The sequence below is a fragment of the Pelodiscus sinensis genome, chromosome 3, assembly GCF_052426305.1.
Source record: "Pelodiscus sinensis isolate ZL-2025 chromosome 3, ASM5242630v1, whole genome shotgun sequence".
NCBI classification, from domain to species: domain Eukaryota; kingdom Metazoa; phylum Chordata; order Testudines; family Trionychidae; genus Pelodiscus; species Pelodiscus sinensis.
Genome location: NC_143054.1, coordinates 80,148,692 through 80,161,176, shown reverse-complemented (window position 1 = coordinate 80,161,176; position 12,485 = coordinate 80,148,692). Strand labels below are relative to the sequence as shown.

General features: G+C 42.0%; 1 protein-coding gene across 3 annotated transcripts in view; it reads left to right on the top strand.

Annotated features, from left to right (window-relative positions):
• AK9 (adenylate kinase 9) overlaps nucleotides 1-12,485 on the top strand; it is a 175,308-nt gene that overhangs the window by 18,928 nt on the left and 143,895 nt on the right. For all 3 annotated transcript variants that reach the window (XM_075923971.2, XM_014573695.4, XM_025184734.3), the window contains exons 6-7: nucleotides 886-998; nucleotides 4,215-4,397. In XM_075923971.2, coding sequence (XP_075780086.2) covers nucleotides 886-998; nucleotides 4,215-4,397 — 296 coding nt within the window. The remainder of the gene's footprint in view (nucleotides 1-885; nucleotides 999-4,214; nucleotides 4,398-12,485) is intronic.

The window sequence follows — 12,485 nt, the reverse complement described above, 5'->3', positions numbered from 1 at the left end:
ACAGCAGCGTTATTTGGGAATAACTGATGTTACTTCGAATAACATAGTGCATGTCTACACAGCAATGCATTATTTTGAAATAATGTCAAGATGGAGGACTTCTTACTCTGACTCCTGTAACCCTCATTTCACGAGGAGAAAGGGAAGTCAAAGGAAGAGTGTTCTTCCTTTGACTGCCTGCGGTATAGACCTCACCAAAAGCTGAATTAAGCTATTCCATCTTCAGCTACACAATTGACGTAGCTGAAATTATGTATCTTAATTTGACTTTTGCCCTGCAGTGTAGATGTGCCCTCAGAAAGTTCTCACCTCTCAAATCACAGGAGGTGATTCCCTCTCAAAATACAATTACAAAATTCCTACTCTCTATGGAACGCACCTCCACATGTCAGTGTGACACAGTCTGTTTTCAGAACAAATGTTTTCTATTCAAGACTCTTAGTCCATCATTTTCAATCACCCTAACATTCCATCTGCCACTTAGCAAAGAACAGAATGAATAAGATGCTACTGAACATGCACGATATACATAGCCGATGTCATTTCATGCAAGACTAGTAATTGCTACATGATTCAGACTTTTCAGACTGGATTTCAAGATAATATTTAGCACATATAAAATTGTTAGCATCTATTTTGGGCTATTTTTTCTCTATTAACTGAATGAGCTGTCTTTGAGAAATATATAGTTATCTAGAAAGTATTACAGCTTTGTTAAGTCATGGTGATTACAGGTAAATCTTAGCTAGCAAAGTGGGTGGTCAAGTCAAATGGATTCTAGTTATGTTCATGTCTAGAAGTGATGTTTATAACTGATTAATATAAATCTTTAGTATATTTGAAATAATTTCCCAAAAGACGTATTTTACAAATTTCATTTGGCAGGTTATGTTCTCAGTGGATTTCCTTCTCTCTCAGAGGAATACATGACTATTTCGGAGCAATTAGAGAAAATTAGAAATCTAAAATTAAAACCAGATTTCCTGATTAACATTAAGGTAATATCAACTTTGATAACTTGCTAATCATTTAAATACTTATTCTTAAAATAAGATTAATATTCTATACGAGTCAGAGTAATTTTTTACATAAATTGAAGTGTGATAGCTGTTGCCAAGGGCCAAATTCTTGTTTTACAATGGAGTGGTCAAAAACATTAATCTGGCTTTATGCTGCTGTAATAGACAGCAGAATTTGGCCCTACAGGTTATGGTAAACTGGTGGTTGCTGGAGCAGCCTCCTCCCACATTGGGAGGCTACTCCAGCCCACCCAGTCCCATTTAATCACTTAACCCATGGGTTCTCAAACTTTGTGATACCATGACCCCCCTCTAAGTTGCTTGCAACCCCTCTCTGAGTTACTCGCGACCCCCCGGGGGGTTGGGACTCACAGTTTGAGAAATGCAGACTTAACCTGTTAAACATAATATTTAATGGTCATCTAATTAAATGGTATTTTACATCCCTGCTATAAATCAATCCTGCAAGGTATCTTGTATAACTTCCATGGGAGTAATAGTCAGTAAGCACCTCATGATCAGTTTTTAAGACTGAAACAAAAGGCATGTGTTCTGAAAAAATAATAAAGCCTTGGGATAGTAAAAGACTATGGATATTGTAAGTCTAAGCCAGTAGAAGTGCTGTTTGAGACTGTCTTCAAATATTCTTGGGAAAAAATAATTATATATTTGAGTGAGAAAATGAGTTACTTTATAGTTTTTCCTTCTGTCTGATTGCAAGCAATACAACTTACAGATCAGTTATTTACAAAAGAAATTTGGACTGAATTTGTAAACTTCTGTTTTTGCTTGCAGAATTTACTGAAATACTCCAATTAGATGTAAGAACGGTAGTCAAAGGCCTTTTTATTCCATAGATCTTTAAGAGCCAAAAAATATACTCGATTTATTAGGTCTTTTCCCACTCTAACTTCTAAAATAATGAATGCGCTGCCGAAACAACAGTCTGTTGCATTGTGCATGTATTCTCACTAAGGGTGTGTCTAGACTACAGGGTTTTGTTGACAAAAGTGGACTTTTGTTGACAAAACTATACCTGCGTCTACACTACCGCCGAGTTCTGTCGACAGTAAGTCGACAAAACGCAGCATTTTGTTTGACGGCAGTAAACCTCATTCTACAAGGAATAATGCCTTTTGTCAACAGAGTTCTGTCGACAAAAGGTACTATTGCATCCACACTGTACTTTTTCAAAAGAGAGCACCTCGGCTCCCTGTCGAAAAAGCGGCTTGCTTTGTCGACAGAACTGGCTGTAGTCTAGACGCTCTTTGTCAACAGAGACTTTGTCAACAGTATCTGTCGACGAAACCTCTGTTGACAAAATCCTGTAGTCTAGACGTACCCTAAGATTTTACTTGTGGTTGCTCAGACTCTATGGGTATGTCTAGACCACATGGCTCTGTCGACGGAGCCATGTAAACTAGTTTACCCAGCATAGGCAAAGAAGCAGGGATTTAAATAATCCCCGCTTCATTAAAATAAAAATGTCCGCCGTGCTGTGCCGACGGTCTGCTGATCCAGCACAGCGCGGTAGTCTAGACTCAGATCGGTTGGCTGGGGAAGCCTTTGCCGACCGATCCCTTATGGCTCGTGGGTGATATGGTAATACACCAGTAGAAAAGCAATTCTCGATTTCATTTAGGCCATGTCTACACTAGGGAACTATTTTGAAATAAGTAAATTTGACCTAAAAACTCCTGATTTTACAAAATCAAAATAGCTTGTCCCCATAACTGGAAAGCCTCAAAATTAGTCTGAGGTAGGCTTTGTTATTGTAGCTGCACTACCTCGACTTAGAGGTCCAGGAAGCACTGGGGAGTAATTAATTCAAATTACTCTGGGGAATAGTTATTTCGAAATAACAGCACCAGAGCATTTACACTAACACTGTTTCAAAGTAACTATTTCAAAATTAGCATTATTCCCGAGAAAAGCAGGAGTACAGATTTCAAAATAAGTGGACCCTTATTTCAAAATAACAGGCTTGGTAGTGTGGATGCTCTGCTTATAAATTTGACCTAAGTGGGATTATTTTGAAATAAAGCCCTACTGTAGACCATGGCTCATGTAGCTCATCTCTCCCTTTTGATTTCAGTTGAAGGAAGGTTGAGACCTTATACTCCAAGGGAGTAAAAATCAAATGAAGTCAAAGGAGAGTTTTGCTGTTGTTTTAAGTGGTTCTAGAATTTTACCTAGATGTGATAGAATTGTGGCTATTTTCACTGTCAAAAAAAAAAAAAAAAAAAGGAGTCTCTTTAGAAATGTGGGTATGTCTAGACTACATGGCTCCGTCGACAGAACCATGTAGATGAGGTTTCTAGACATAGGAAAATGAAGCGGCGATTTAAATAATCGCCACTTCATTTACGTCAACATGGCTGCCGTGCTGTGCCGATCAGCTATTTGGCAGCACAGTGCGGTAGTCTAGATGCTCTGTGGTCGACAAGGGAAGCCCTTGTCGACTGCCCCGTTATGCCTTTGGGAATGAGGTTTACCAGAGCAGTAAATTGCTGCTTCATTTTCCTATGTCTACGTCAACGGAGCCATGTAGTCTAGACATACCCTGTATGAACTGTGAATAACTTTTTGTTATTCACTTTGGAAACATCTTGTTCTATTTGTATATGAAAAATTGTTAAAGAAGAGGAGGCTGGGGGGAGGCGGGGGTTGGAGAGAGGAGGGGAATCTCAGCAAACACCTCTTCTTGCCTGCATCTCAAAGTTATGTGTCATATGGCAATCCTATGAGATCTCCTAGTTTTTGCAAGGGAAGCAAGGCAATCTCTAGAACTTCAGTAAGACTTCAAGGGATAGATCATGTAGTGAGCTTATCATGCTCAGTACGTGACAGCGTGGTCCAATTAAACATTATTTTGTTCTGTATAAATCATTCCTGCCTTTTGCCCCTCCCTGAATTTGTTGGCAGTAAGACTTTCCTGTTTTCTCAGCCTTTTCAAATATTAGGAGAAACCCATGTGAGGTTATGTGGTAGGTGATTGGGCAGTAGCTATGGTGGTTGTGAATAGCCTATTTAGAAAGGCTAAATTTAAAGTTGTATGTGCCGAGAAAGCTATTGAGAATTGCAGCATGAAAAAAAGTTTAAAAGTAATCTCTTACTACTGTGAAATTTAAAGAAAAATAATAGTTATGACAATAATAAAATCAGAAAGTTTTCTTTTAATTATTTCTTATCTAGTGTCCTGACTATGATTTGTGCCAAAGACTCTCTGGACAAAGACAACACCCCGATACAGGGCAGATATACCAAAAGAACCAGTGGGATCCTGAAATGATCGACAAACGCAAGAAAAAAAAGGATCAGCACAAAGGAGAAGATGAGGAAGAGGAAGAGGAAGAAGAGCAAGAAGAAGAAGATGAGGTACAGAAGAAGCTCTCTTTATTAGCAACCATATCAGAAAAGAAACAAAGCTCATGAACATTTAAAATAAATGAAAAAAACAAACAACTTCTACTCTGAATGCATTTTGTTCACCCCTTTTTGTAGATGAACTCTTCTTTAAGAGATGTAGTATAGTATTTACATAAAATGTTAATAGACATTCAGTACAATGATTTAGCAGTATTTATAATATTTTAGCAAGTCTGCCAGTTTTGACATTGGACTACCATACAATACAGTGTAATCTCATAGTTATGAACACCTCAGGAATGGTAGTTCATAACTGAAATTTTCATAACTTTGAACAAAATTTTATGGTTGTTCTTTCAAACATTTACAAGTGAACATTGACTTAATACAGCTTTAAAACTTGTCTATGCAGAAGAAAAATGCTTTTAACTATCTTAAATTAAACAAGCACAGAAACAGTTTCCTTACCTTGTCAAATCTTTTTTTTAAAAATTTTCCCTTTATTTTTAGTTTATGTTTTAGATTATGTTCATGTTTTAGTTTATTTTTGGTTTATTTTTAACACAGTACAGAATTTCCTTCACCTCCAGAGTGAGTCTTCTTGGCATTAACTAAAACACAATAAAACTAGTATAGCAGCTTTGCTGGACGTGGAGAAAAAGCAAAAAAGAATATAGATCTACTGATTATGTACAGCTAATCAAAAATAAATTAAGAGCACTTACAAAATATGTATGATTAATAACATTCACACTAATCTTTGTCATAGATTGTACCTCCAGAGCACTCTGGGTTAAGCACTCTTGTCAAAAGATGTCCTTCTCTGGCTGTAGAGTTGGTTTAGTGTACAGAGCATGGTCCTCCAGCACAAATCTTAGGGTATGTCTAGACTACATGGATCCGTCGACGGAGCCATGTAAACTAGTTTACCCAACATAGTCAATGAAGCGGGGATTTAAATAATCCCCGCTTCATTAAAATAAAAATGTCCGCCGCACTGTGCCGACAGTCAGCTGATCCGGCATGGTGCAGCAGTCTAGATGCGGATTAGTCAACAAGGGAAGCCTTTGTCAACCGCTCCTGTAAACCTCATTTCACGAGTCATAAGGAAGCAGTCGACAAAGGCTTCCCTTGTCAACTGATCCATGCGTAGACTGTTGTGCCATGCCGATTATTGGCACAGCGTGGCCACCATTTTTATTTTAATGAAGTGGGGATTCTTGATTCATTGACTATGTCGGGTAAACTAGTTTACATGGCTCCGTTGATGGAGCCAGGTAGTCTAGACATACCCTTAGGGTATGTCTACACTAGCCCCCTAGTTCAAACTAGGGAGGCTAATGCAGGCATTCAAAGTTGCAAATCAAGCCCAGGATTTAAATATCCCGTGCTTGATTTGCATCTTCCCAGCTGGTTGCCATTTTTTGAAATTTACAAGTCCGGACTAACTGCCCGTCTTTACACGCAGCAGGGACCCGGTAGTTCGAAATAAAGCCCTAGTTCGAACTACCTGTTAAACCTCATTCCAGGAGGAATAACAGGTAGTTCGAACTAGGGCTTTATTTCGAACTACCAGGTCCCTGCTGCGTGTAGACACGTGCAGTTAGTCCGGACTTGTAAATTTCAAAAAATGGCGATTGGCCAGGAAGATGCAAATCAAGCGCGGGATATATAAATCCCAGGCTTGATTTGCAACATCAAATGCCTACATTAGCCTCCCTAGTTCGAACTAGGGGGCTAGTGTAGACATACCCTTAGAGAAGTGGTAACCCCCCTTCTAAGCACAGATCAGTCCAGAAAATGATATGGGCATGTCAAATGACAACGCATTCCGCAAAATAGCCCATACTTAGTCAATAGACCACTTCAAGGTAAGAGGTCAGTAGTCTCTGAAAGGAATCAGAAGTATTAACCCATTTTGCTATAATGCCATAGAACACGATCAACATTTTCTTTAGTTTTGCACATATTACAAAGTCCATCTTTATATCTTTAGTACATTGGCACAATGATCTGATAACAATCTAAAAATGACTACTTCACTTTTTACAAGCATGACGGTAGAGTTAAATATTATCTTCAGTCTTCTGAGCTTATACATCATAGAACTTCTCCCGTTGTTTCCTTAGTCCATAGTTCTTGCCATTAACAACCATACTTTCAAATTCTTACCTACTCAAGGCAACACTGGATTTAGAGCCGGGTGGGGAATTTAAGGCCCAGGGGCCAGATGCGGCCCCAAGCTTGCCTGGAACTGGACTCCTGAGACTCAGGGCTTTTCCTCATGGGTTTGGAGCACACATTCTACCATGCTGGGCCCCCCTAAGCTCCAGTGTGTGAGGGAAATGTGCAGGGTGTCTTTCACCTTCTCAGTCAGGAGCCACGTCAGTGAAGGTTGGTTCTTTTTTTACTTTCTTCTTCTTCTAATTATTCCCAAGTGCTTTCTGGAGCTCTGAATCCCTGACTGATTTTTCTGTGGGTCAGCAGCCCACGACCCAAATAAGGTTCCTTACCCCTATTTAGAGGCAGGAGGCTCAGGCAACCGCTTAGGAAACACCGGGCTTGGGGTGGTGTTTTTGTTAGTGACAAAAAGGAAAATAGAATATTTAAAGAAAAAATGTCTCCGGTTCTATGAAATTCTACAGTATTCCAGAACATTATAAAAAACATGAAAAATGAACCTACATATAGAATACCTATTAGACTTTCTGGAAAGTTCATTTTTTGAACCTCCTTGGACATTGTTAGCCAGGCCCTGTACATTTAAGTGATTCTTAAAATATTAAAATATCTCTAATCTTAGGGTAGTGATAGAAATGTAGCCGTGTTAGTCTGGGGTAGCTGAAGCAAAATGCGGGACAATGTAGCACTTTAAAGACTAACAAGATGGTTTATTAGATGATGAGCTTTCGTGGGCCAGACCCACTTCCTCAGATCTGAGGAAGTGGGTCTGGCCCACGAAAGCTCATCATCTAATAAACCATCTTGTTAGTCTTTAAAGTGCTACATTGTCCTCTAATCTTAGGGGAAAGAGGTTTTTTTAATTTGCTTATATATGGCATGAATAAATATAAATTTATAGATCCTAGAATGCAAGTTTATCTTTTTATATGACAGAGATAAATCATGCATGCAATTATGCATCCTAGTTGTGAAATGGGCTACAGATGCTATGAAAATAAGGTATTCCAACATTTAACAAATGAAAGGGGGCTCTGAAGCTGCTTCTTGTGTGAGACGTCATTTAGTGTAGGACTAGCTTCGACTCAAGGATATGTTAATATCCACCTGCTCTTTTTGCAAAACATGTTTTGCTCTTTTGTCACTCGTCTCATTTTCACAAATTTCAGTATGTGCTAGAATCAATTCTGTAGTCACGTGGATACCAGCCTGCATTTTTCCATAGTTAGGAATTTTATTTCACTTACTATCTCATTTCTATTTTCTGGAATCCCTGTTTTAAATGTCATTATTCCTGACAAGAAATCGGATAAAATTATAGCTCCTATTGGTCAGATGTTTCTTTTATTCAAATTAGTGCCAACATTATTCCCATTGGGTTAGCTATCTGAATGGTCACGTAATTCAACAGCCTGTTAGATTTCTGGATTCCAAGAGTAGACAGAGAAGAGTGTTCCTAATTCCCCCATGCTGTCATTTTTTTATTCATTTACATAGACTTTGTAAAACTGTCCCTATTTTTTATAAATACATTTTAAAATGTCATTGGTCACACGTGTGGATTTATCCTTCAGCTCCAAATCCACAAATGGGGAATAACTCTTCAGATGTAATCTGAGTTACTTTTACTACAAATGTTTAATTCTCTCAATCTTTTGAACTATCTGAATTTTTTCACCATAAATGTCACCGTCTTCCCTAATTTTCTTCATGGTTAAAAGCATTCTCTATTTCTGCAAGAAAGAATTAAAATCTCCAATCTTTCCCCCATTTAGAAATTCTCTGGCATTTCTCATTTTGCTTTTATGCTCTCCAGCTTTTCAAACTTTATCTAGTTCTTATAGGTGTAGTGCAGTGTAGCCTCCCACAGCACTGCTGGCACCGGCAACCCATGTACCTTTCCCTTTCACTACCATGGAGGAGCTTAGGGTAACTTCAGTGCCAACAACCCCGTTTTTTGGCACCACTGGCATGCCCTCATCTGGCAGGTTTTCACTCTCAACTCCTGCAGGGTTGGCACCTCTACTTTCAAGTGACGAGGATGATGAGCTCTTGGTCAGTATACATACCCCGAGGCACTCATCCCCAAAGTATCTACAACAGCAGCAACAAATAGCATTGCAATGGCAACCACCTCAATGGCTGTTCCCTCCTGTGCCCCTTACAGCCAATTGCCCTTACTGGGACCCCAGGCATCATACTGAGCCCAGAAGCCACGGTAGGTACAGCCTCAGCCAACTCCATCAGCTCCATCAAGAGCCACCTCCCTGGACAGATCAGCCTACCAGGAGAAAGATGACCCAGCATCAAGTGATGAGAACTATTCCGTGTCTTCTTACCCTGCAACTCACATATCGTCCTCCCCGTTGACACTTTTAATGCCCCCTCCTCCTACGGCAGGAGATGACTTCCACTCATTCTAGGAGTTATACAAGAGGGTGGTGGACATTCTGGAGGTCTCCCTGGTGAGTCTCCCTGAAACACAACATAAACTGACCAGCATACTGCATGCCTCCCCATCTACTGAGCTATCCCTACCAATGGATGAATCCTGCCAAGGTGATCTGGCAGACACCAGCCACAATCCCACCAGTCTGCAAAAGATCTGCAAAATACTATGTTGCACCACAAAGTGCTGATTTCCTGTTTTCTTACCTGTTCCCAAATTCTTTAGTGTTGGACGCTGTCAACCAGAGGTGAAAACAGAGTGCAGCTAAAACCACACTGTTTGATAAAGAGTGGAATCGCCCTTTCTACCATCATGACTGACTAGTGGGTACTGGACATTATGAAGGGTGGATACTGTATCCCTTTCTCTTCAACCCCCTTCTCCCACCAACCCTCCCTGGCCCTTTTCAGGGAACCATCTCACCAGAGCATCCTATTCCAAGAGATCAAACATTTACTTTGCCTAAGAAACAAAGAAGCTGTACTCCATCATTACAGGTGCAACGGGTTCTACACCAATTACTTCCTCACAACAAAGAAGTCAGGGGCATGGAGATTGATTCTCAAGCTCAGAAGTCTCAACTGCCATATATGACCCCAGCAGTTCAAGATGTTCACCCTCTCCACTATAATCCCTGCTTTAACAAAGGGAATTGGTAATCGACTCTCGACTGCCAGGATGTGTATTTTCATGTATCCATTCATCTAGCACATTGGAAATACCTAACATTTGCAGTGGGAAACACTCACTTCGAATACACAGTGCTGCCGTTAGGACTCTCCACAGTTCTGAGGGTCTTATCCATTGTGGTCACCATGCATCTCCACAAACGGAGGAGCGGGGGGGGGGGTCTATATTGCTTTACCCTGGTGTTTGCCTAATAAAAGCAACCAGGAGTCAGGAAGCCCACAATTCGGTCTCCTTAACCAGGGCTCTATTACAGACCTTCAGTCTCCAGGAGTTAAAAAATGCTCTATGTGCCGCGAAGCCATGGCTGGCTCAGACGGCTATGCGGCGTGTATCCACTGCCTTGGCGAGGCTCGTGTACCACAAAAGCGCATACATTATTTAAAACTCACGGCGAGAGCCCACCATGATAGAGAAATGAGGCTCCGGATGATCCTCTTCGACAAGGCGCTCCAGCCTGAAGGATCAGGCTCTCTCCCTCGAGCGAGTCAGCAGGCTCAAAAGAGAAGATCCTCCTCGCCGACTATGGCACCACTGAGAAAGTCTAAGCCCTCTCCCACTAGATCACTGCCTTTAACTTCTCACGGCAGGATTAGCACGGGCTCCAAACCAGGCACTTCGGGTATGAGTGCCCATGCTACTTCAATCTATGGGTACGTCTAGACTACATGCCTCTGGCGCCAGAGGCATGTAGATTAGGCTACCAGACATAGGAAAATGAAGCGGCGATTTAAATAATCGCCGCTTCATTTAAATTTACACGGCTCAGCACAATAGTCTGGATGCACGGGTGGCGACATCAAAGATATTTGTCGACCACCCAGGTAAACCTCATCCCACGAGGCATACCTGGGTGGTCGACAAATGCCTTTGATGTCGACACCCGCACGTCCAGACTATCGCGCTGAGCCGACAAACAGCTGATCAGCTGTTTGTCGGCTCAGTGCAGCAGCCATGTAAATTTAAATGAAGCGGCGATTATTTAAATCGCCGCTTCATTTTCCTATGTCTGGTAGCCTAATCTACATGTCTCTGGCGAAAGAGGCATGTAGTCTAGACGTACCCTACATGTCCCGCCCATGACTTCGTGCCATTCAGCTGTGACTTCAACAACAGTGGCACTGGCGGTCTCTTCACCAAAGCCATTGGCACCACCTGTTGCGATGGAGCTGCGTGTCCAGTCGGCGCCGATACATGCCGCTTCCACATCCTCCGAGTCAGGCTCGGTACCGGAGAGATCACCGCCTGGTGGAGCGGCACCAACCTCGGCATGGAACCGAGCGGCACCAACTTCAGCACGGGGGCGAGCGACACCGACCACAAGAACAAGCGGCACCGACCTCGGTGTCAGAGCAGCCAGCACCATCATTGACACCGGAGCAAGCAGCACCAACAAAGGAACATGCTAAGACACACCATCACTGCAGTCCATCCCCCGCTTCTCCACCTTTGACATTCTTGCCAGTGCCATTTCCTTCTCTATCCCCACCATCCAGCAGGAGATCTCCCTGGTTGTCCAAAAGGTACATATCTCCGGATAGGCTCCCATCTCCCTTCCTAACTCCACCAAGGGATACCTGGAGATACTACCACCAATTCTCTGCTTCTCTATCACCACCTCCAAAAAGATCCTACTCTCCTTCTCCATCCTTGCATTCACCGAGATCATCTTCTCAGCAGGACTGTAGAAGACATTGCCTCTACAGGCATTCCCCTTCATGATCCTCCTACTATCATTGTGACCATTATGAGTGCCATGACTACCATAGGGATTATTCGCCTCACCACTGCCATTACTATTATTCTCCCAGATATCCACCAAGATCTATTGCGGGCTATTCCTTCATCCAGACACTCTCCACTCTCGGCTCTGCCATTCCTGGACCAAGAGCCACTGCCACCCCAACCTCCTCCCTCTGATCAAGAGGAGGAGCAACTTATGACAACAGAGACACCACCACCCGAAGTGTCTTGCCAGACGAGACAGTTATACCCGGAGACGTCTCCTCACTGGACGACTTATGGCAGTTTCAGTATCTCTTCAAGAGAATGGCGGTTTCCCAGGAGATACAGCTAACAAAAATAAAGGAGAAGCAGCATTGTCTCCTTAAGAACCTGCAGATGACCCAGAGTGCAAAGCTGACTATACCTCTAGACGAGGCCATACTCAAGGTTGCCAATGAACTCTGGCAAACCCCAGCATCCGCCCTCTTTACTAATAAACAGGCAGACAAAAAATACTTTGTGCAGCCAGAAGGGTCTGAGTTCTTATTGACTTACCCCCAGCCCAACTCCCTTGTAGTCGATGCAGCACATCAAAGAGCAAAGGTGCCACAATACAAAAACAACATAGCAAACAGAGAGTTCAAAAGACTGCTTCTCAGAATAGCCAATTATTTAGCGCATTTATCAAACCATAACTTTGATAATTACACCAAGCTGACAGATCTGATGGAGGCACTCCCAGAATTTAAAAGGCCACTGCTTAAGTCCGTCGAACAAGAGGGCTATGAATCCACACGGGCCAGTTTGCAAATTGCAATGGATGTCGCAGACACTGCAGCTCGTGCCACAGCTACGGCTGTAGTTATGAAGAGGGCTTCCTTTCTTCAATCCTCAGAAGTCCCCAAGGATCTGCAAATGAAAGTGGAAGACTTACCGTTTGAAAAAGACAAATTATTCGGGGAAAAGACAGATACAGTCCTCTACTCTAGTAAAGATTCTAGTACAACCCTTCGATCTTTGGGAATGTTCACTCCCCCCATATATAAGGAGGTGCT